General features: G+C 34.2%; 1 protein-coding gene and 1 long non-coding RNA gene across 5 annotated transcripts; one reads left to right on the top strand and one right to left on the bottom strand.

Annotated features, from left to right (window-relative positions):
- Positions 1 to 3,146: 3,146 nt before the first annotated feature.
- Positions 3,147 to 18,900, top strand: LOC146917404 (TMV resistance protein N-like). 4 transcript variants are annotated; one of them, XM_085719218.1, is made up of 10 exons: positions 3,147 to 3,716; positions 3,953 to 5,048; positions 5,231 to 5,449; positions 5,593 to 6,312; positions 6,427 to 7,106; positions 7,179 to 7,247; positions 7,748 to 7,806; positions 7,890 to 7,957; positions 17,901 to 18,095; positions 18,365 to 18,900. In XM_085719218.1, the coding sequence occupies exons 1-5, from the start codon at positions 3,211 to 3,213 to the stop codon at positions 7,084 to 7,086; spliced, it is 3,201 nt and encodes a 1,066-aa protein (XP_085575344.1). In that variant the 5' UTR covers positions 3,147 to 3,210; the 3' UTR covers positions 7,087 to 7,106; positions 7,179 to 7,247; positions 7,748 to 7,806; positions 7,890 to 7,957; positions 17,901 to 18,095; positions 18,365 to 18,900. The 4 variants fall into 4 exon arrangements, with proteins under 4 accessions (XP_085575344.1, XP_085575342.1, XP_085575341.1 ...); XM_085719216.1 differs by lacking the exon at positions 7,748 to 7,806; XM_085719215.1 differs by lacking the exons at positions 7,179 to 7,247; positions 7,748 to 7,806.
- Positions 8,398 to 17,644, bottom strand: LOC146917405 (uncharacterized). The gene is made up of 3 exons (XR_015015604.1): positions 16,071 to 17,644; positions 9,795 to 14,995; positions 8,398 to 8,713 (listed from the first exon to the last, which is right to left on the bottom strand). It is a non-coding gene; the product is annotated as an uncharacterized LOC146917405 (long non-coding RNA).
- Positions 18,901 to 20,350: the final 1,450 nt, after the last annotated feature.

Below are 20,350 nucleotides of genomic sequence, written 5' to 3'. Positions count from 1 at the left end.
GAAGTTGCAAACAGTAGCACGCGAAATGAAATTGGATCTAGAAACGTGATTTTCAAATCAAAGCCAATTACTAACCAAATATCTATCACTCCAAACCCAAAACAATCAATTTTTTTTGTTGAAGAGGCGCAGAGAGAAATTATGGCAGAGAGAGATTGTGGTGGTGTTATGGCGAAGAGAAGTTATAACTCCAAACGTTTCAATTTTTTGTTTAAGGGTCGTATAAAAAACTTAATAGTTACATAAGATGGGTATGAGCGAGGATTTCAACATGGATAATGAATATGTTGTAGATAATGAATAGTTTAGAAGGAATTTGATAAATAAGGTTGAAAATATAGGTTTGATTTTTATGAATTTGATAAATGGGTGTTAGTTTTGATTGTGAGTTAGATGATGGTGGTTATGTTAATTCTAAATTTAAGGGTTTAATTATGTGGTTTTTGTTGAAGTTGAAATGATGAATTTTTGAAAGAATAAAAATGGTTTTTTTTTAATGAAGATGATGAAGATTGATGAAGGTTATATGAAGATGATGATGAAGGAAGAAGATAATGATAAGTAAAATAAATTAGGTGTTGGTGATGCACGGTTAGATATGATGAACCTCCTTTATCCAACGGTCTTCTTTTTGAGGGATTTAAAATTAAAAAATAGGACCAAATCGATGAGGAAAACAAAGATAAGGACCGGGGGATGTATTAAGCCAAACTAAAAATATAAATGTTTGTTGCTTTCAAGTTGTAACAAATTAAATTAACCATGTTCTACCAAAAAAACTAAATTAACTATGATTATTTATTTCAATGACATCGGACTATTTAGAATCAAACTAAATGTTTGAAGGACCTAATTGAACTATTGTCCATCGGACATAATTTTTTTATTTGATATTGTTAGTCAGTTAAGTCCATTTTGGTCGTCGGAGGAATATAATTTCATGTCAACTAGATTTATAAAGGGATAGTTTGTCGGATTGACTTATACCGAAGATTCTGACAGCCGAAATTCTGGTTCCTACTACATTCTTAGTTCAAGTAGATCATATCCAACAGTCAGAAGGATAAGAATAAAAAATACGGTGACTAGCCCAATAACAGACCGCTCTAGCTAAAGTATGAGCAACCATGGCCTGAAGACGATGGAGCTTGTACTAGAGTAGTTGAGTCGGACTCGAAGACAGCTGAATCTCATATGTTAGTCATAATTGTTTTATTTGAAACAGTCAGTTAGTTAGATATAATTTGGTCATCAAATGAATGTCATTCCGTGTTGACTAGGTTTTTGAAGGGATATTTTTTTCGGATTGACTCATACCGAAGATTATGATCGTAGAAATTACAGTTTCTGCTTCGTTCTTAGCTCAATTAGGTCACATCCAATAGTCGAATTTTTTTTATTTGATATAACCTTCCATTTTAACTAGGTTTATAAAAGGATATTTTATCATATTGACTTATAACAAAAATCGTGGTCGCCGAAATACCAGTTCCTACTTCGACCTTAGCTAAATTAGGTCACAACCAATGGTCATAATTATTTTATTTGATATTGTTCGTCGGTTGGGTCCGATTTGGTAGTCTTATGAATATCCTTCCAATTGACTAGGTTTCGACCAGATAGTCTCTTAGATTGATTTATACAAACTATCTTTTCAGAAACGAGGTGATATGAAATGACGTTTTTTTGACGATCAATGTATAAATCAATTGAATGTTAATTATGTTACATTACGTTTTAGAATTAAGTATGAATTGAAATCATATAATGTCAATAAAAATGCTTGGTGCGATTGGTGTAATTTTGATGTTATAGGTCGCCTGTTCGATACCTGTGTTGCAAAAATGTCTTATTTTTATTTTTTATTTTTTTAACTGCATCTTCAACCTCCAGACGGGTCGTAACGACCCGGTTGAGAACCCACGCTACCCGAAAGAGAAAATCCACAACTTTAAGCCATTTTAATACTGAAAACTCAATTTGAACCTAGAATCATGAACCCAAAAACATTTCTCTGTGATTTGAAGCAATTTTCTGTATCTTTAAACACTATTGAAATAATTTTTATTAATATTAATTTAAACCAAAAATACCCAACCCCAGTTATGAAAAAAAAACACCTTTTGATTTAGAAATTGTTCTGGAAATAAAAAATTGATTTATTGTTGTTGTTCATTGAATACTAGATATCCGAAAAATATTTTTTGATTGGTTACATGAGCGTTTTTTGTGATGAACTGATGATGCTGGGCATGGTGGTAGTAAAGATGGATGGTGGTACTGGGAAGAGAAACTAGAAAAAGGAGAGAGGACAGAGAAGAAATAAAAGAGTTGGTCAAAAATAGTGTGAGAAAAGATGTGTTCTCAATGTTAATTTCTTTAGATCCTGACCATTGATCATATCTCACGGTTATATTTTGTTCCTCACAGGTGGAGTGCTTTAGACCTACCTCACCATAGCATTCACCAAAAAAGTAGCATTTACTGTATCAACCTGTTCCAGGTAACCAATTTGGACCGTAGGTTGGTTTTGTGTCTCATCTGACGGTTTAAACATGGTCACTCACGGTGAGAGACCTATATTGCTCTCTCACGCTAGCCTGAGCCTTCTAATGTATGCGTTACTAACTTGTCTTTAATTAGATGTTTGAATGACATAGCTTGCATTTATTTTTATTTCATGTTATTTAACACACTGATTAATTAAGTAACAAAGTGTGCATTCTTGTTAAGAGACCACTTTTTTACTCACTGTATGCTATATGATTTTGATCTAATCACGTTATATGTCTCTCCATTCATACTGTAGCTTCCCTTAAACTATTACCTTTTTTTTTTCTTTCTCTTCTTTTAGACATTCACATTACTTTAAAGAAATTACATGGAAGGAGGATGTAGGAAAAGTGATATTTACTTTACAGAAATACAAAACGGGAAGGAAGTTTCCCACTTGGTATAGTGTCATACTAATAGTAGAATAAAAACATGACACATAAAATTTCACTTGTTTATTTATTTAAGTTTTGTCCAATAGCTTAAACAGTAATCAAATTGAAGAAATTAGCAAGAAGAGGTGGTAGTATGCAATGATATTTTGTCCAATAGCTTGTTTTATAGTCACATATTAAAGACTCCACAGCACATAACACAAAAACTTATTCATATTCTGCATTCTCAAACTCTTTTTTCATCACATTTCTCTCAATTCTCATGGCTATGCAATCACCTTCCTCTTCCTCTTCATTTTCCTATGAGTACAAATACCAAGTATTCCTCAGTTTCAGAGGAACTGACACTCGGTACGGTTTCACCGGAAATCTCTACAAGGCTCTTATGGACAAGGGAATCCACACCTTCATTGATGACAATGGTCTTCAAAGAGGAGATGAAATCTCACCATCACTTCTCAATGCCATTGAAGAATCTAGGATTTTTATTCCTGTGTTCTCTATCAACTATGCCTCTTCTTCATTTTGTTTGGACGAACTTGTCCACATCATTCACTGCTACAAGACAAAGGGTCGCCTCGTTCTGCCTGTTTTCTTTGGTGTGGAACCTACTATTGTGCGACATCGTAAAGGTAGTTATGGTGAAGCATTGGCTGAGCATGAAAAGAGGTTTCAAAATGATCCGAAAAACATGGAGAGGTTGCAGGGATGGAAAGAGGCTCTGAGCCAGGCTGCTAACTTGTCCGGCTACCATGATAGTCCTCCTGGGTACCCAACTTTACTTAAATCCTATTTTTCCCTTTTCTATTTTATTTCTTCAACTTCAATTTCACAATAATCTCATCTCAAAGGTTAAAAGGGAAATACCTTTTTATATACAGTTTTAAACAAGTACTATTAGTTATTTATATGTCGAAATAGTTAGAAATGTATAATACATTCTTAGTACATGGATGTGATTGTGATGTTGTTAGACACTAACTTATCTTACTGCACATGAATAGATATGAATACAAGCTTATTGAAAAGATAGTCAAATGCATATCCAACAAGATTAGTCGTCAGCCCTTACATGTTGCCAATTACCCTGTTGGATTGCAGTCTCGAGTACAACAAGTGAAATCGCTTCTTGATGAGGGACCTGATGATGGGGTCCATATGGTTGGAATTTATGGGATTGGAGGCTTGGGCAAATCAACTCTTGCAAGAGCAGTCTATAATTTTGTTGCTGATCAATTTGAAGGTTTATGTTTTCTTCATGATGTGAGAGAGAATTCAGCTCAAAATAACTTGAAATATCTCCAAGAGAAGCTCCTTTTAAAAACAACTGGATCGGAAATCAAGTTAGATCATGTTAGTGAGGGGATTCCAATCATAAAGGAGAGGCTATGTAGAAAGAAGATTCTTTTGATTCTTGATGATGTTGACAATATAAAACAACTGCATGCTTTGGCAGGAGGACTTGATTGGTTTGGTCCTGGAAGCAAAGTCATCATTACCACTCGAGACAAGCGCTTACTAACCTGTCATGGGATAAAAAGTATGCATGAAGTAGAAGGGCTGTATGGGACAGAAGCTCTTGAATTGTTGAGCTGGATGGCTTTTAAAAGTAACAAAGTTCCATCAAGTTACAAAGATATTTTAAATCGTGCAGTTGCATATGCTTCCGGCCTTCCGTTAGTTTTAGAAATAGTGGGTTCTAACTTGTTTGAAAAGAGCATAGAAGAATGGAAGTATACATTAGATGGGTATGACAAGATTCCCAATAAAGAGATCCAAAAGATACTTAAAGTGAGTTATGATGCTTTAGAAGAAGAGGAGCAGAGTGTTTTTCTCGACATTGCTTGTTGCATCAAAGGATGTGAATGGGAACATGCCAAATATATACTTAATTCTCATTATGACCATTGCATAACACATCATCTACAGGTGTTGGCTGAAAAATCTCTCATATACCGAAATTATGGTCTTGTGGGATTACATGACTTGATAGAGGACATGGGTAAAGAAGTCGTCCGACAAGAATCACCTAAAGAGCCAGGAGAAAGAAGTAGGTTATGGTGTCAAGAAGATATAGTTCATGTTTTAAAAGAAAACACTGTGAGTAAGATTGATATCTATGTTCAATTTGTTATTTAGTTTTAATACAACTTTGCTCATTTTGGACTAAATATGACCATCTCATACTAGTATTTTTTTTTCCACTTAATTACATGTAAATTTCTCTGTATCAGATTTTTATTGTGGTTGATGCATTTTTTTATTTTTATTTTTGTTATAAGGGAACTGGTAAAATTGAAATGATATATATGAATTTCCACTCGATGGAACTTGTAATAGACCAGAAAGGAAAGGCCTTCAAGAAGATGACAAATCTCAAAACACTTATCATGGAAAATGGCCATTGTTCTAAAGGTCTCAAGTATCTTCCAAGCAGTTTGAAAGCATTGAAATGGGAAGGATGTTTATCAAAGTCCCTATCGTCTACTATTTTAAGCAAGGCAAGTGAAATAAAATCATTTTCTAACTGTATATATTTATAATGTACAATGATTTCTTTTTCGCCAACATAAAAGAAATCACTATGAAAGTATAGTGTTTGCATTTTAATTTATTTATAGTTTCTTCCTTTGTGTTTATGCAGAAGTTCCAGGATATGACAGTCTTGATATTGGACCATTGTGAATATTTAACACATATACCCGATGTCTCATGCCTTTCTAATTTAGAAAAGTTATCGTTTAAAAAATGTAATAATTTAATTACAATTCACAATTCGATTGGACACCTAAATAAACTTGAAAGGTTAAGTGCATTTGGTTGCAGAAAGCTCAAATGTTTTCCACCTTTAGGGCTGGCATCTCTTAAAGAATTGAATCTCTCTGGTTGTAGGAGTCTCAAGAGTTTTCCGAAATTATTATGCAAGATGACAAATATAGTCAATATTAGGTTGTATTATACTTCCATAGGAGAATTGCCATCTTCATTTCAAAATCTCAGTGAACTTGATAAGTTAGCTGTACGGGGATGTGGAATGCTAAGGTTCCCAAAACAGAATGACAAAATGTATTCAATAGTGTTTTCAAATGTGACAAAGCTTATTCTTGAAGATTGCAACCTCTCAGATGGATGTCTCCCATTACTTCTCAAGTGGTGTGTTAATGTGACATCTCTATACTTATCGAAGAACAATTTCAAAATTATTCCTGAGTGCCTTAGTGAATGTCACCATCTTAAGCATCTTGATTTGTTTTACTGCACATCTCTTGAGGAAATTAGAGGGATTCCACCAAATCTTGAAGAGCTTTCTGCTTATGAATGCAAATCATTGAGTTCATCAAGTAGAAGAATGTTAATGAGTCAGGTTTGTTGTTGTTGTTTGTTTTATTGCACTATAGTATTTGACATCTTTTATAGTATTTCATATATATATTTGATAAATGTGTAATATATATTTGTATTCCATATAAACTAACAGCAACTACATGAGGCTGGATTTACCAAGATTTGTTTGCCAAACGGAGCAGAGCAGGGGATACCAGATTGGTTTGAGCACCAAAGCAGGGGACCCATAATTTCTTTCTGGTTTCGTAAAGAAATCCCTTCTATAACTTGTATTTTTATTCTTCCGGAAGGCGATGGGTGTCGTGGCCTAGGAGTCAAATTATTTGTGAATGGATATGAAATTGAGATGCATATTCATTTCAGCTTTAGCTATGTGTACTGGAAGCATACAACTTTGTTTCATACCTCGAAATTGAATGAACTCTGTAAAAGACAATATGAGTATATACTGGACAAAGGACTTTTGAAAAATGAATGGATCCATGTGGAGTTTAAGGTGAACAATTATTGGAGTTTGGATCCACTTAGTGTGGAAGAGAAGAATAAAATATTCAGAAATGCACAAATGGGAATCCACGTGTGGAAAGAGAAAACCAACACAGAGGAGGAGAATGTGGTATTCACCGATCCTTATATTAGAAAGACAAAATCAGATGAATATCTCAATGCTTCATTATCACAAAAGAAACGGAAACGAAATAAATTTTCAATCCGTATAAATCTTCAGAAAAATATTTGGGTGCATCATAAATTCAGGGCTAGATTCAGAAAACAAAAAGAGCACCGGAGCTAGATTCTCTCAATTAATCACAGGTTTGTGGTTTGCTGTTTAAACTTTACATTATTATCATTATTATAAACGTTGATTAATTTTTGTATTTGTAGCACAAACACTTCTCATAGAAGCATGTCTGGTGCCCAACATGTGTTTGTGTTCGACACATGCGATTACATGTATTGTAAGTGTCGAGTCCGGTGACATGCTTCATAGGGATGATGGTTTTCGTATGGTTCATAATGTCGAATTTGAACCACTGTATTTTTAATCATAGTTTGCAAGTGCTTTAGTTCAATTAGTAGACTGTCTTATTGTAAATTATAGCCACTTTCCTACATAATTTTTTTTGGAGTTATTGTAAAGATTAAGAAAACTTAGCATTGAGCGGATCTTTCGATTGAAATAGTTAATAGCCTAAACACTGTATTAAGGGGTTTGAAGAAGTTTTGGATTATTGCTATACATTCAGATAGGAATTTGTTTAGTCTCTTTTCACAGGGTTTTCAGCTAGGAAGTAACATTTATTGTGTCTTAATGTACTAAGTCCACCCAAGGTCCTGTGATTTCACTTATGAAAAAATTAATAGCACATGCATTTTTAACTTTGATGTGAAGTATAACGTGATTACAATTGAAACATTACTGATAAAAATTCGACTATCGTATAAGCACACAGGAGGTTTACATTGAGATAAATGTGTGGATTTCGCAGGACATATAGAAACATTTTGTCGGGTAATAAAGTGAGTATTTTCTATTGCAGCGTAACTGTATATTGTGTTACTTATCACATCTATTTGAATGCTTGTGACCTGCAGAAAGGAGAATCCGTAGCTATCACATAAGGATGCTGAATCCCTATGGTCCAGAAAGAATGTTGTTACAAGTAAGATCCTTATACTTTAAAAGCATAAATGCTTTTAATCATAATCTTTGTGAAAGATTTTTTGAAAAATAAATTCGTTATTATCCCAAAGTAATATATTTCTGAATATGCATAACTTTTCATTTCTTAGGAAGTATGAATATGTTAGACTAGCAGTTATTTTAGGACAGTTAGGTTCTGTCTTATTTGTGATGTGTCAGTTATGTTTTATTAATTAATTATTAATTGAGTCAGTTATGTTTTAAGGATAAATAAGAGAAGGGTCAGACATAAGAGGATTATCGGGAAGTTATTGAGTGGTTATTGGGAGAGACCAACTCTCGAACATTTGGGAAGGGGAGAGGCCAAGTGTCACGACCCAGAAACGCTTATCGTGACCGGCGCACGAACTAGAACAACCTAGTCCGGCAAGCCTATTGACAACACTTGACAAACTATAATTTAAACAATTCTCAAATTGACTTTCACTTCAAAATAATAGCCATTGAAATTTCGACAGAGTAGCCTCTGTAATTTTAACATTTCCAAGATTTTAATCCTGTTTAAGAACATGTATTCTCATTCAGAGTTTCAAATGACATATTTACATCTTTATACATCTCAGAATAAAACATTCCTAAACTCCATATAGCTGCAGATACTCTGATTCAACATATACATAAACAAAAGAGACATTCATCAAGGAAACCTACCACCAGGAGTGACACAGATGAACTTCAAGTCTACTAGCATCTTTCTACTTAGCTGCTTGGAAATCTGAAAAAGAATAAAAAATGAAACAGTAAGCCACAAGGACTTAGTGAGAGATAACAACCACCACCAACTAGAAGGGAAACATACAGGGCACGATTATTTACTTTATCAAATCTATTGTCAATTACAAAAATAGTAACCGTCTAATAATCCGCAAACCTTTATACGCATGAAAATCCACACATTGTATATACTTCCAATCAAATAGGTATACTTCAACGAAAAGTCCAACATCGTAAAGACATGAAGATAACATTACAAGCCTTTAAAATAAATTGCCGAAAATTAAAATAAAAGCCTTTAAAAATATATTGTCGAAAATCTTGATAAAAGTATTTAAAGGAAATATAGAAAACTCCATTTAGTAAAAATAATCAAAATAGGTGAATCGAGAACTAGCTCCATCTCGTTGATAGCCCTCTCCTCCTAATGGTGGCCTTTCCATAGGGGCGGCTCCATCTAACGGATAGCTCTTTTCTCTCGACTCAAAACAAAGTGTAAAACATTTTCAATTAGGGAGTTTACCTCTCATTGATAGCCCTCTCCTCCTAATGATGGCCTTTCCATAGGGGCGGCTCCATCTAATGGAGTAACTCTCCCTAACCGAAACCAATACTAGGTGCACCTAGATCGTCATTATAACTGCAACTTTCAAAAACATACATCGAAAACCATCTTTCACAACAAATCGAAACTTACGCCAAAATATTTACCGTCAAAACTCAATTGAAAATTTAATACTTTATAAATCATAAGCAAATTCAAATTCAAACAGAGTAGATAAATTCAAAAACAATTACTTCAAAACCATGTTCCACAACATAGCTAAATTTTGTACCAAAAACTTCACACAATCAAATTCTCCATTTCAATTCCCCTACTTTATAAATCACAAGTAGACACAAGCCGAGTGTAATTAAATTTGGTGACCTTGAACTTATATAACGATAATGAGGAAGATATTAAAAGATTGTGTTCCCCCATTTTAGTAAATACTGACATAGAAAATAATCAAAATACCAATAATAATAATAATAATAATAATAATAATTAAAATAAGCGGGAATGATTGTTATCAACTCACAGTTACGACGAATCAACAAAGTTTGCTCTCTAACCACTCCTGAAGAAGCATGTGAAGCATCTGGCGTCATATCTCTAATGATCATTTTTGGAATCTTTAATCCTCATTGATGCTTCAGCTTAATCCCCGTAATCACTTCTGCATTCGTCTTCGCAAAACAACTCATTCTTCAAAAACTTGCCAAAACCCGTAACCTGTTTTTCAGCAGGATTATCCAACTTCAAACGCACTTTCCGAGTTCATTACTAATCGGAATCGCATGAAATCTATATCCGATTTGAAGGGAATTGAATGAGGAATCCAATTCTGCAATAATAATTCAATTCCAAACTACACAGCAAAAGATACGGATCAAAATAGCAGAACCTGTGCCTACCACCATTTCATGGAATTCAACCATGATTCCCACAATTCCAAACATACACTTCAGTTATAGCTCCATTCATGAACAACTTATTAACACACATAGAGTCCATTATCATAGATCAGTTTGTGCTTAACCTCTCTACTTCTTGCTTCTAGCATCCATAACTTCACACAAACTTCTTAATTTCTACACACAACCCTCTTGAAACTTGCTTCATTCAACATCCAAGGGTGATGGTGTGGGTTCGGTAAAGAGAAGAGGAAGGGAGGAATAGTTATTTCAACCTGTAGTAAGATACTTGAGGTTACATGGAACCTAGTTCTTGAATTGTATGTTGATTTGGTAAGGTTTAGGGATGATTGATGAAAATGGAGGGAGGCCGTGAGAGAAGAAGAAAGAATGGAGGGGAAAATTCTAGATAGATCAGGAATGAAAAGAATGAGAGAAAAAGGAGAATTTAACTTTAAAAAAAATCTCAAGTCCCAAATGACCAAAATGCCCTTCAAGGGAAAAGACGTGATTGTCCTCCGTTAATTTGTAACCTTTTAATTCCTCAAGTTCGTACGATTAATATGCAAGATATTTACCGAATATCTTCGATTTTCTCAATAAATAATTAACCCTTTAGAAATAATTCCGTTTTGACATGTCCAACTAATACGACAATTTATTTAAAATTCAGAGGAATATTACAATCTACCCCCCTTAAGAAAATTCGTCCTCGAATTTTTTATTATCACATGAATACTACTAATCTTGATTCAAATAAATGTGGGTACTTTTTCACGCATTACTTCTTCGGGTTCCCAAGTGGTTTCTTCGCCGGACGGTCCTTTCCAAAAATCCTTCACCGAAACAATATCTTTTAAGTGTTAACGTCTCACTTCCTTATCTACTATACCTATCGGATGTTCGGTGTATGACAAATTCTTACCAATTACACATCTTCATGACTAATTACATGAGTAGAGTATAAGGGTACTTCTTAAGCATATAAATATGAAAGACATGATGAACTCTTAAGAGATTTAATGGAAGTACCAAACGATATGCTAGAAATTTGAATCTTAACCAAATCCCAAAGTGCCTAATGAACCTTGAGTTAACTTGCCCCTTTTGCCAAACCATAAAACACCCTTCCATAGTGAAACACGTAAGAATACAAGCTCTCCTACAGTGAACTCTAAGAGACATCGTCTCTTGTTAGAATAAGATTTTTCCTATTTTGAGTTGTCACTAAACAATCCTAGATAAACTCAATCTTTTCAATGATACCTATAATTAACTACAGGCCCGACATCTCCAACTTCAACCCATCCTATCAAAGACATACATCGTCTATATACAATGCCTCAAACAACTTTAATAATAGATTGATAACTATTATGGGCAAACATTTGTCCAACTACCTCCCAGATCAAGAATACAAGCCCGAACATATACTTCAGGATTTGTATAGTCGTTTAAGATTACCCATCGGTTTGACGATGAAAATAGTAAAAAAAAAATAAAACTGATTTAAGATCCAAACAGGTTTCTAATGTAGCTTGATAGACTTCCAAAACTGAGCAGTAACTGAGCTCTACAATCAGATAAAAAATAGATTTCAGCACACCTTGCAAAGAGACCATTTCCTCTAAATAATGCATAGCATACTAGGATACATTATAGGTAGTCTTAACATATAATAAATGTGAAGAATTGGTCAACCGGTCTATAATCACCCACACCGAGTCTTAACCTTTTTGAGTTAGTGGTAAACCAATAATGAAATCCGTAGAAATTTGTATTCTCACTTTAGTTCACCTACTTCAACAAGTTGACGTCAACTTAAAGGCTTTTAGTGCTCAACCTTTACTTACTAGCACACTATACACTTAAAGACAAAATATGTTACATCCCTCTTCGTCCATTCTCAACGATATAATTATCTCAAGTATTAGTACATCTTATTAGAACATTGGTTAATGCTATAACAAGAATGATAAGCCTTCTCTAGTATCTTTCTCCATAGATTACCAACATTCGGAATTCATAACTCAGACTTTAACCACAAAAACACTATCTAAATCACCTAAGGAGTCTTACCGTTCCTCACATTATCAACCAGTTTTAGCGCGTCTAAAACTAGACTTATCTTCCGGATATCATAAACAATGATGGAACAAATTTACACATGATCAATAATATCCTTGAACGATCAAGCTCAAATTGAATTCCACTTCCAACAAGTCATTATAATCCTTTATTTATAGGTCTCTTCATTTCGGCTAAATGAGTAAACCTACCCATGTACTTCCTATTCAAAGCATCTACAATAACATTTGTCTTCCCAAGGTGATACAAGTCCGTGCAATCAAAAATTTCAAAAGAACTCCATCCACCTTATTTGTCTTAAATTTAAACCTCGTTGTTGAAAGGTATACTTACGACTCTCTTGATCGGTATAAATCTAACAAGTCTTGTCATGTTGATATACATCCAAATCTTAAGAGACAAATTACTACTGCCATATTTAAATCTTGTGTAAGATAGTTTGGGTCCTTCTTTCTTACTTAAACAATATTAGGACTTCCCAAGGAAAAGAATTTGGGCGAATAAATCTCTTATTGAAAAAAAATCATGAGCTTCTCTCCTAACACCTAAAGTTCTGCTAACTATTTGAACAAAAGGTATAGATGTCGTTGAGTGTTATGAACCAAATCTATAGAAAACTTAACCTTCTTATCATGAGGCAATCTAGAAAATTCTTCTGGAAAAACATTAGGAAACCTACACACTTTTGGAACTTCTTATAATTCTTCTGAACTCACTTTGTATATCCATAAGCAAAACCAATTATCCATGACAACTCCTTTTCAATAACTTGTTAGATCCTAAACTTGAGATCAAATTATATGGTACAGAATCACATTCTCCTTGAAAAAGGATAAAAGCGATTATCCAATATCTCAACTTTCAATGCCTAGTTATAATAGGTGAACGTGGCATGATGGAAGGATAACCAATTTATGCTCAAATCCTATCAAAATCTATACTAAAGCTATTGTGTTAATAAATGATTAGATAATGGTTGTGTTGTAGCTGCCAAGGACAATCCCTCCTGACATGACATACTTAACCAATGTAAAATCAAAATTACTAAGGAAAAGTGGATTATCTATATGCCCCTTGATCTAATCTACAACTCTACTCAAAAGTTTGTCTACTGGAACCATCCTTCCATGGTATTGATATTGGTTTATCCCTAATGACCAAATATATTTTCACCACCACGATTAAAATAATCATTGTATAATCATTCAACTCGTTTCTTGCGAGAATATGGTTTACTACCTCCCTTAAAGATTTTGTTCCCTAATCTGAATTGTGAAGTTCGAAACCTCCGCAAAGTAACACAAATAGATCTAACGGCAAATCCAATTAAGTATTTCCTTAGTCTTCTATTGAACCACTTGAAATGCATCTCTTCTATGAAAGGGTGAGGGGCGTTCAGTGAAAGCTCGATGAAACTGATTTTGTACTCTGAAACTGACATGGGCTCATTTCATTTTTTTTTTTTCTTTCTAATCTTTGATACTTGTGAGTTAATCTATCTACAACACTTTCTACAAGAAAGTGAGCCGTGAACAATCAAGAGGTCTCACTTCATTTCAATAGAGGTGATCTTATTTTCCTTTCATGTGTCAACATATCCAACTAGAAATATACCACGCACTCCAACTGAAAATATGTCAACTTCACCTCCCTTATATTTGAGCATCTTAATTTCCTCTACAACCTCTCTAGACCATTAATGAACCATTAAGAGTTTTCACTTAAACTAAACCAGAAGCGTGTGAGATTTAAACTTAATGAATTTTGCAAAAGTAATCCCAACCCCTCTATTAAGAGTAGTCGCTTGATGCTCACCCAATCTAACTTCTTGATGGACAACGAGATTTCTCTATCATTCATTACCCTGATACTATCGAACAACGACCCTAGCAAATTGTTGCACTAACATGGCTATCCTTGCTTTCCTATAACGACCTCAAAATTTTCTACTTCTATATCCAAGAAAAGTCATATAACGTTAATTATTCGTTCTTTGACATTCACTCCACGTCGATCTTGAATAAAACCTCGACCTCTTTGACGAGAGTCTTAAAGTTAGGCAGTAGACCCAGAACGAACTAATTTCCCTTCTAGTGTTGTGTGGCATCAACACAAAATGTAAGAAAATTGACCAAAAATGGGACGAGACGACAAACAAAGTGAGACAACAAAAGAAATCAGAAGATTAGACAACCAGTGACACTACCATAGAGTGCTAATAGCTTTTTGCAAATAAATTGTGCCGCGGTTCACAATTCATTAGCAAAAATCTATTACTACTCTATGTCTGCAGCTATTAGGACCTACAACCGGAGCTCTGATACCAACTTTGTCACGACCCAGAAACGCTTATCGTGACCGGCGCACGAACTAGAACAACCTAGTCCGGCAAGCCTATTGACAACACTTGACAAACTATAATTTAAACAATTCTCAAATTGACTTTCACTTCAAAATAATAGCCATTGAAATTTCGACAGAGTAGCCTCTGTAATTTTAACATTTCCAAGATTTTAATCCTGTTTAAGAACATGTATTCTCATTCAGAGTTTCAAATGACATATTTACATCTTTATACATCTCAGAATAAAACATTCCTAAACTCCATATAGCTGCAGATACTCTGATTCAACATATACATAAACAAAAGAGACATTCATCAAGGAAACCTACCACCAGGAGTGACACAGATGAACTTCAAGTCTACTAGCATCTTTCTACTTAGCTGCTTGGAAATCTGAAAAAGAATAAAAAATGAAACAGTAAGCCACAAGGACTTAGTGAGAGATAACAACCACCACCAACTAGAAGGGAAACATACAGGGCACGATTATTTACTTTATCAAATCTATTGTCAATTACAAAAATAGTAACCGTCTAATAATCCGCAAACCTTTATACGCATGAAAATCCACACATTGTATATACTTCCAATCAAATAGGTATACTTCAACGAAAAGTCCAACATCGTAAAGACATGAAGATAACATTACAAGCCTTTAAAATAAATTGCCGAAAATTAAAATAAAAGCCTTTAAAAATATATTGTCGAAAATCTTGATAAAAGTATTTAAAGGAAATATAGAAAACTCCATTTAGTAAAAATAATCAAAATAGGTGAATCGAGAACTAGCTCCATCTCGTTGATAGCCCTCTCCTCCTAATGGTGGCCTTTCCATAGGGGCGGCTCCATCTAACGGATAGCTCTTTTCTCTCGACTCAAAACAAAGTGTAAAACATTTTCAATTAGGGAGTTTACCTCTCATTGATAGCCCTCTCCTCCTAATGGTGGCCTTTCCATAGGGGCGGCTCCATCTAATGGAGTAACTCTCCCTAACTGAAACCAATACTAGGTGCACCTAGATCGTCATTATAACTGCAACTTTCAAAAACATACATCGAAAACCATCTTTCACAACAAATCGAAACTTACGCCAAAATATTTACCGTCAAAACTCAATTGAAAATTTAATACTTTATAAATCATAAGCAAATTCAAATTCAAACAGAGTAGATAAATTCAAAAACAATTACTTCAAAACCATGTTCCACAACATAGCTAAATTTTGTACCAAAAACTTCACACAATCAAATTCTCCATTTCAATTCCCCTACTTTATAAATCACAAGTAGACACAAGCCGAGTGTAATTAAATTTGGTGACCTTGAACTTATATAACGATAATGAGGAAGATATTAAAAGATTGTGTTCCCCCATTTTAGTAAATACTGACATAGAAAATAATCAAAATACCAATAATAATAATAATAATAATAATTAAAATAAGCGGGAATGATTGTTATCAACTCACAGTTACGACGAATCAACAAAGTTTGCTCTCTAACCACTCCTGAAGAAGCATGTGAAGCATCTGGCGTCATATCTCTAATGATCATTTTTGGAATCTTTAATCCTCATTGATGCTTCAGCTTAATCCCCGTAATCACTTCTGCATTCGTCTTCGCAAAACAACTCATTCTTCAAAAACTTGCCAAAACCCGTAACCTGTTTTTCAGCAGGATTATCCAACTTCAAACGCACTTTCCGAGTTCATTACTAATCGGAATCGCATGAAATCTATATCCGATTTGAAGGGAATTGAATGAGGAATCCAATTCTGCAATAATAATTCAATTCCAAACTACACAGCAAAAGATACGGATCAAAATAGCAGAACCTGTGCCTACCACCATTTCATGGAATTCAACCATGATTCCCACAATTCCAAACATACACTTCAGTTATAGCTCCATTCATGAACAACTTATTAACACACATAGAGTCCATTATCATAGATCAGTTTGTGCTTAACCTCTCTACTTCTTGCTTCTAGCATCCATAACTTCACACAAACTTCTTAATTTCTACACACAACCCTCTTGAAACTTGCTTCATTCAACATCCAAGGGTGATGGTGTGGGTTCGGTAAAGAGAAGAGGAAGGGAGGAATAGTTATTTCAACCTGTAGTAAGATACTTGAGGTTACATGGAACCTAGTTCTTGAATTGTATGTTGATTTGGTAAGGTTTAGGGATGATTGATGAAAATGGAGGGAGGCCGTGAGAGAAGAAGAAAGAATGGAGGGGAAAATTCTAGATAGATCAGGAATGAAAAGAATGAGAGAAAAAGGAGAATTTAACTTTAAAAAAAATCTCAAGTCCCAAATGACCAAAATGCCCTTCAAGGGAAAAGACGTGATTGTCCTCCGTTAATTTGTAACCTTTTAATTCCTCAAGTTCGTACGATTAATATGCCAGATATTTACCGAATATCTTCGATTTTCTCAATAAATAATTAACCCTTTAGAAATAATTCCGTTTTGACATGTCCAACTAATACGACAATTTATTTAAAATTCAGAGGAATATTACACCAAGCTCTCGAATCTTGGTGTGTCTGTGTTATGTTATTTTGTATTTTTATTGTATTGTGTGTCTGTAATATTCTGGTAGCGAATCATTTACCAGAGTTTCTATCAATAAATTGTTAGTATTGTGTAATTCTGTTTCTGTTCAGAACCGATATCTATCAGAATACTGTTAATGTATATGTGCAGCTTTTGTCTTACAGGGTCAAGTTAAACTTCATCTTATATCATCATTTATATAACTTAAAAATTGCAAAAACATGGCATCTTCCGTGTAAACATTTATGTCTATGAACTTTACGGTATAATAAAACCACATTAAATTTTGTTTTTGATCTAGCAAATGGAAGATTAAAATCGAAATTTTGTTTTATGAACTTTATAACTCAAAATTTTTAGTTTTGTATTTTCAAGCATTACATTGATGTTGTAATGAGTGCATGAGAAGATTAAAATCTTCATTGTACATTAAGAAGAAAAACGAAATGATATAACTTAATAGAAAGAAAATCATTTTTTTAAAATATTGATTTACTTGTATCTGCTGCTCCTTAACCTTTTTCTTACATTTCTTTTGAAGTTCAGACAAAATTGGTTCACCATTTCTCTTTAATGTATCCCATGCTTTAATATCTCCCTTATTATCTTATTATCTTACATTCCCTGTTTCTATGACATATTTTCTTTTTAGAATGCCTTGTTGGTAATATATGCAACTTTTCTCTATTTATATATAAACTAAGGATTCATTCTTCTTTGACTCTACACTGTCAGGAAACCATCTGTAGTTGTCTGGCTTTTTGCGTTGTCATACGAGATGTGTAGAGATGTCTCACACCACTGTTCGAAAGGGTATTGGGTAATGATATGCTTTACAGCTCAGTTGTACATTGGGTATGAATGGAACATTGCACACGATCCTTCTGCATCTCGACGTATCTTCATTCATGCAATCCATGCCTGCCCCTGGTGCGTATTTGTGTTTTAGATTACTTCACTAATGCTATAAAACAATCATCGTTTATTAGGTGTTTTGACTTTCGACGTAAATATTTGGTAGAACTAGAAAGGACTGTAGAGATATCTCTCCACTGTTTCTAAGCTATAAGGGAGAGACGTATATGTTATTTGCTGAATGTCGAGTTGTTCTACACTAAAATTTTCATAATGAAACATGTATACCTTTTTGCTGCTATATTGTGAGTAATTATCATTATTTATGTAAATGTGCATACCAGGTTAAAACCACTATGGTTGGACGGAGTCTCAAACCATATTGTCCTTACTGGAAATGAGACTTTTGTCCTACAGCAAGTAATGTGGGATAAAGAATTGAATTTCATGGTGATATGGTGAGACCTGAGAACCGACAATTATCAGATCCTTTTGCTCTTAAGAATCCAACTGCAGTGCTCTGGTATTGATATGGTAAGACCTGATGCAAGGTTTTGTGGAGGATGTTCTGAATGCATGGTGATATTGTTTGAACTTGATGATTCATTACTATACGTTTACAAGCATGGAGTAGCTTGTAGAATCAATACCATTGTAGAAGTACATGTAAATTCAGGAGACCAACCTTGGATAATGTATTTGAACTTTTACGTGCTTGCAATTTGTAAATATGTACTGAAAAAAGCAAATATCAGGAACTTTTATGTTGCTAACTTTTTTCGTTCAATGATTGATGATTTTTTATTATATAAATGATGTTACAACAATCTTTAATAAATCTATAGCTTTTGAAATCAATACAAGATTTATTGGCTGCCTATCTGATTGTGTAAACTGTAAATTAAGATTTGGCTATTGCACGGGTGCACGGAAGGATAGGGAATAGAGACGGTAGGGAAAAGATTCCAAAACTTGTGACATGCCTAATTAATTCATTGTGTAATATTTCTTATGCTGAACTAACAAAAACTACATGAGGCTAGATGCACGAATATTTGATTGCCAACAAGAACAGAGGGGATTCCAGATTGGTTCGAGCACCAAATAACGGGGCACTCTTTGTGGTGTCGTAAAGAAATCCCTTCTATAGCTGAAAAAGTAGTGAATTTGGGTGTCAATGGCTATGTAAAAGCAGTAAGGATTCCATCGAATCAAACATATCTATCTGATGTGATCTGAGATTGGAAGAAAGGATTAAATGCTATAACACAGAAGAAACTCATGTCTGAACTCAGCGAAGAACTTTTAAAAATCGAATGGATTCATGTTGAGCTTAAATTTTTAGAGAAAAGCTTGAATTTCAAGTATGGGGAGGAACAAACACAAATGAGAATCCACTAATAGCTTTTTTGCGTTGTCACATGGATTCATTTCTGCATGTACAGCTCTTTGAGTTTCGTCTAATGCATGGGGCTGGAGGTGATCTTAATTAATGAGTTTCCGCTATAATAAAAGAGTTTAAATGCAGGGTAAATTGGAAGAAAAAAGTTACTGTCTCATTAGAAACTTGTCTTGATTTGTTATTGCAGTCAATTACCATTCAATGTTTGGAAGCACTTCAGTATTTACATAACCTTGGACTAATACATTGCAACTTGAAGCCGGAGAATATTTTGGTTAAAAGCTACAGCCGATGTGAGGTGAAGGTCATTGATCTTGGAAGTAGTTGTTTTGAGACAGATCACCTTTGCTCATTTGTTCAGTCCAGGTCCTATCGTGCTCCTGAGGTTATTCTCGGGCTTTCATATGACAAGAAGATTGATATCTGGTCCCTTGGATGCATCTTGGCAGAACTTTGTACTGGCAATGCAAGTATAATAGATAGTCATTTAATGTTAAAATGCCATAAATATTTTCAAACTTAAACATGTTAAGATTCATTCATGCCAAATTTCATGTTCAAGCCTTCAAGGCACATAAAATGCTCTAGTTTTCCTCTCTAATATATCAGGTCTAATTAGGACTGAAATTCAATGCTTGATCCTTGAAATGTAATTTTCTCCCCTGATGATGGAATTGCTTAGATGCCAACTTTTGTTGTATCACTCTTAGGCAGAAGACAGAAAATCACTCTTAGACATGTAAAAAGTAGAACAGAAAATGATATAAAGTAAAAAATGTTGAACCAAACAAGCTGTCCCATTTCATTCCATTTTTGTTCCACTTAAATAAACTGATGAAGTGTATTTTACATGTGAAAATGATTTGGTGCTGTTAAATAGCGGCTATAGCGTAGTGGAATTTGAACGAAATCACCATTGTTCTGCATT

This window comes from Medicago sativa, chromosome 6, assembly GCF_051527215.1.
Source record: "Medicago sativa cultivar Bolivia chromosome 6, Bolivia_mono, whole genome shotgun sequence".
Taxonomy (NCBI): domain Eukaryota; kingdom Viridiplantae; phylum Streptophyta; class Magnoliopsida; order Fabales; family Fabaceae; genus Medicago; species Medicago sativa.
Note: the sequence above shows the minus strand (reverse complement) of the source record. Positions and strands in the feature narration are given on the sequence as shown.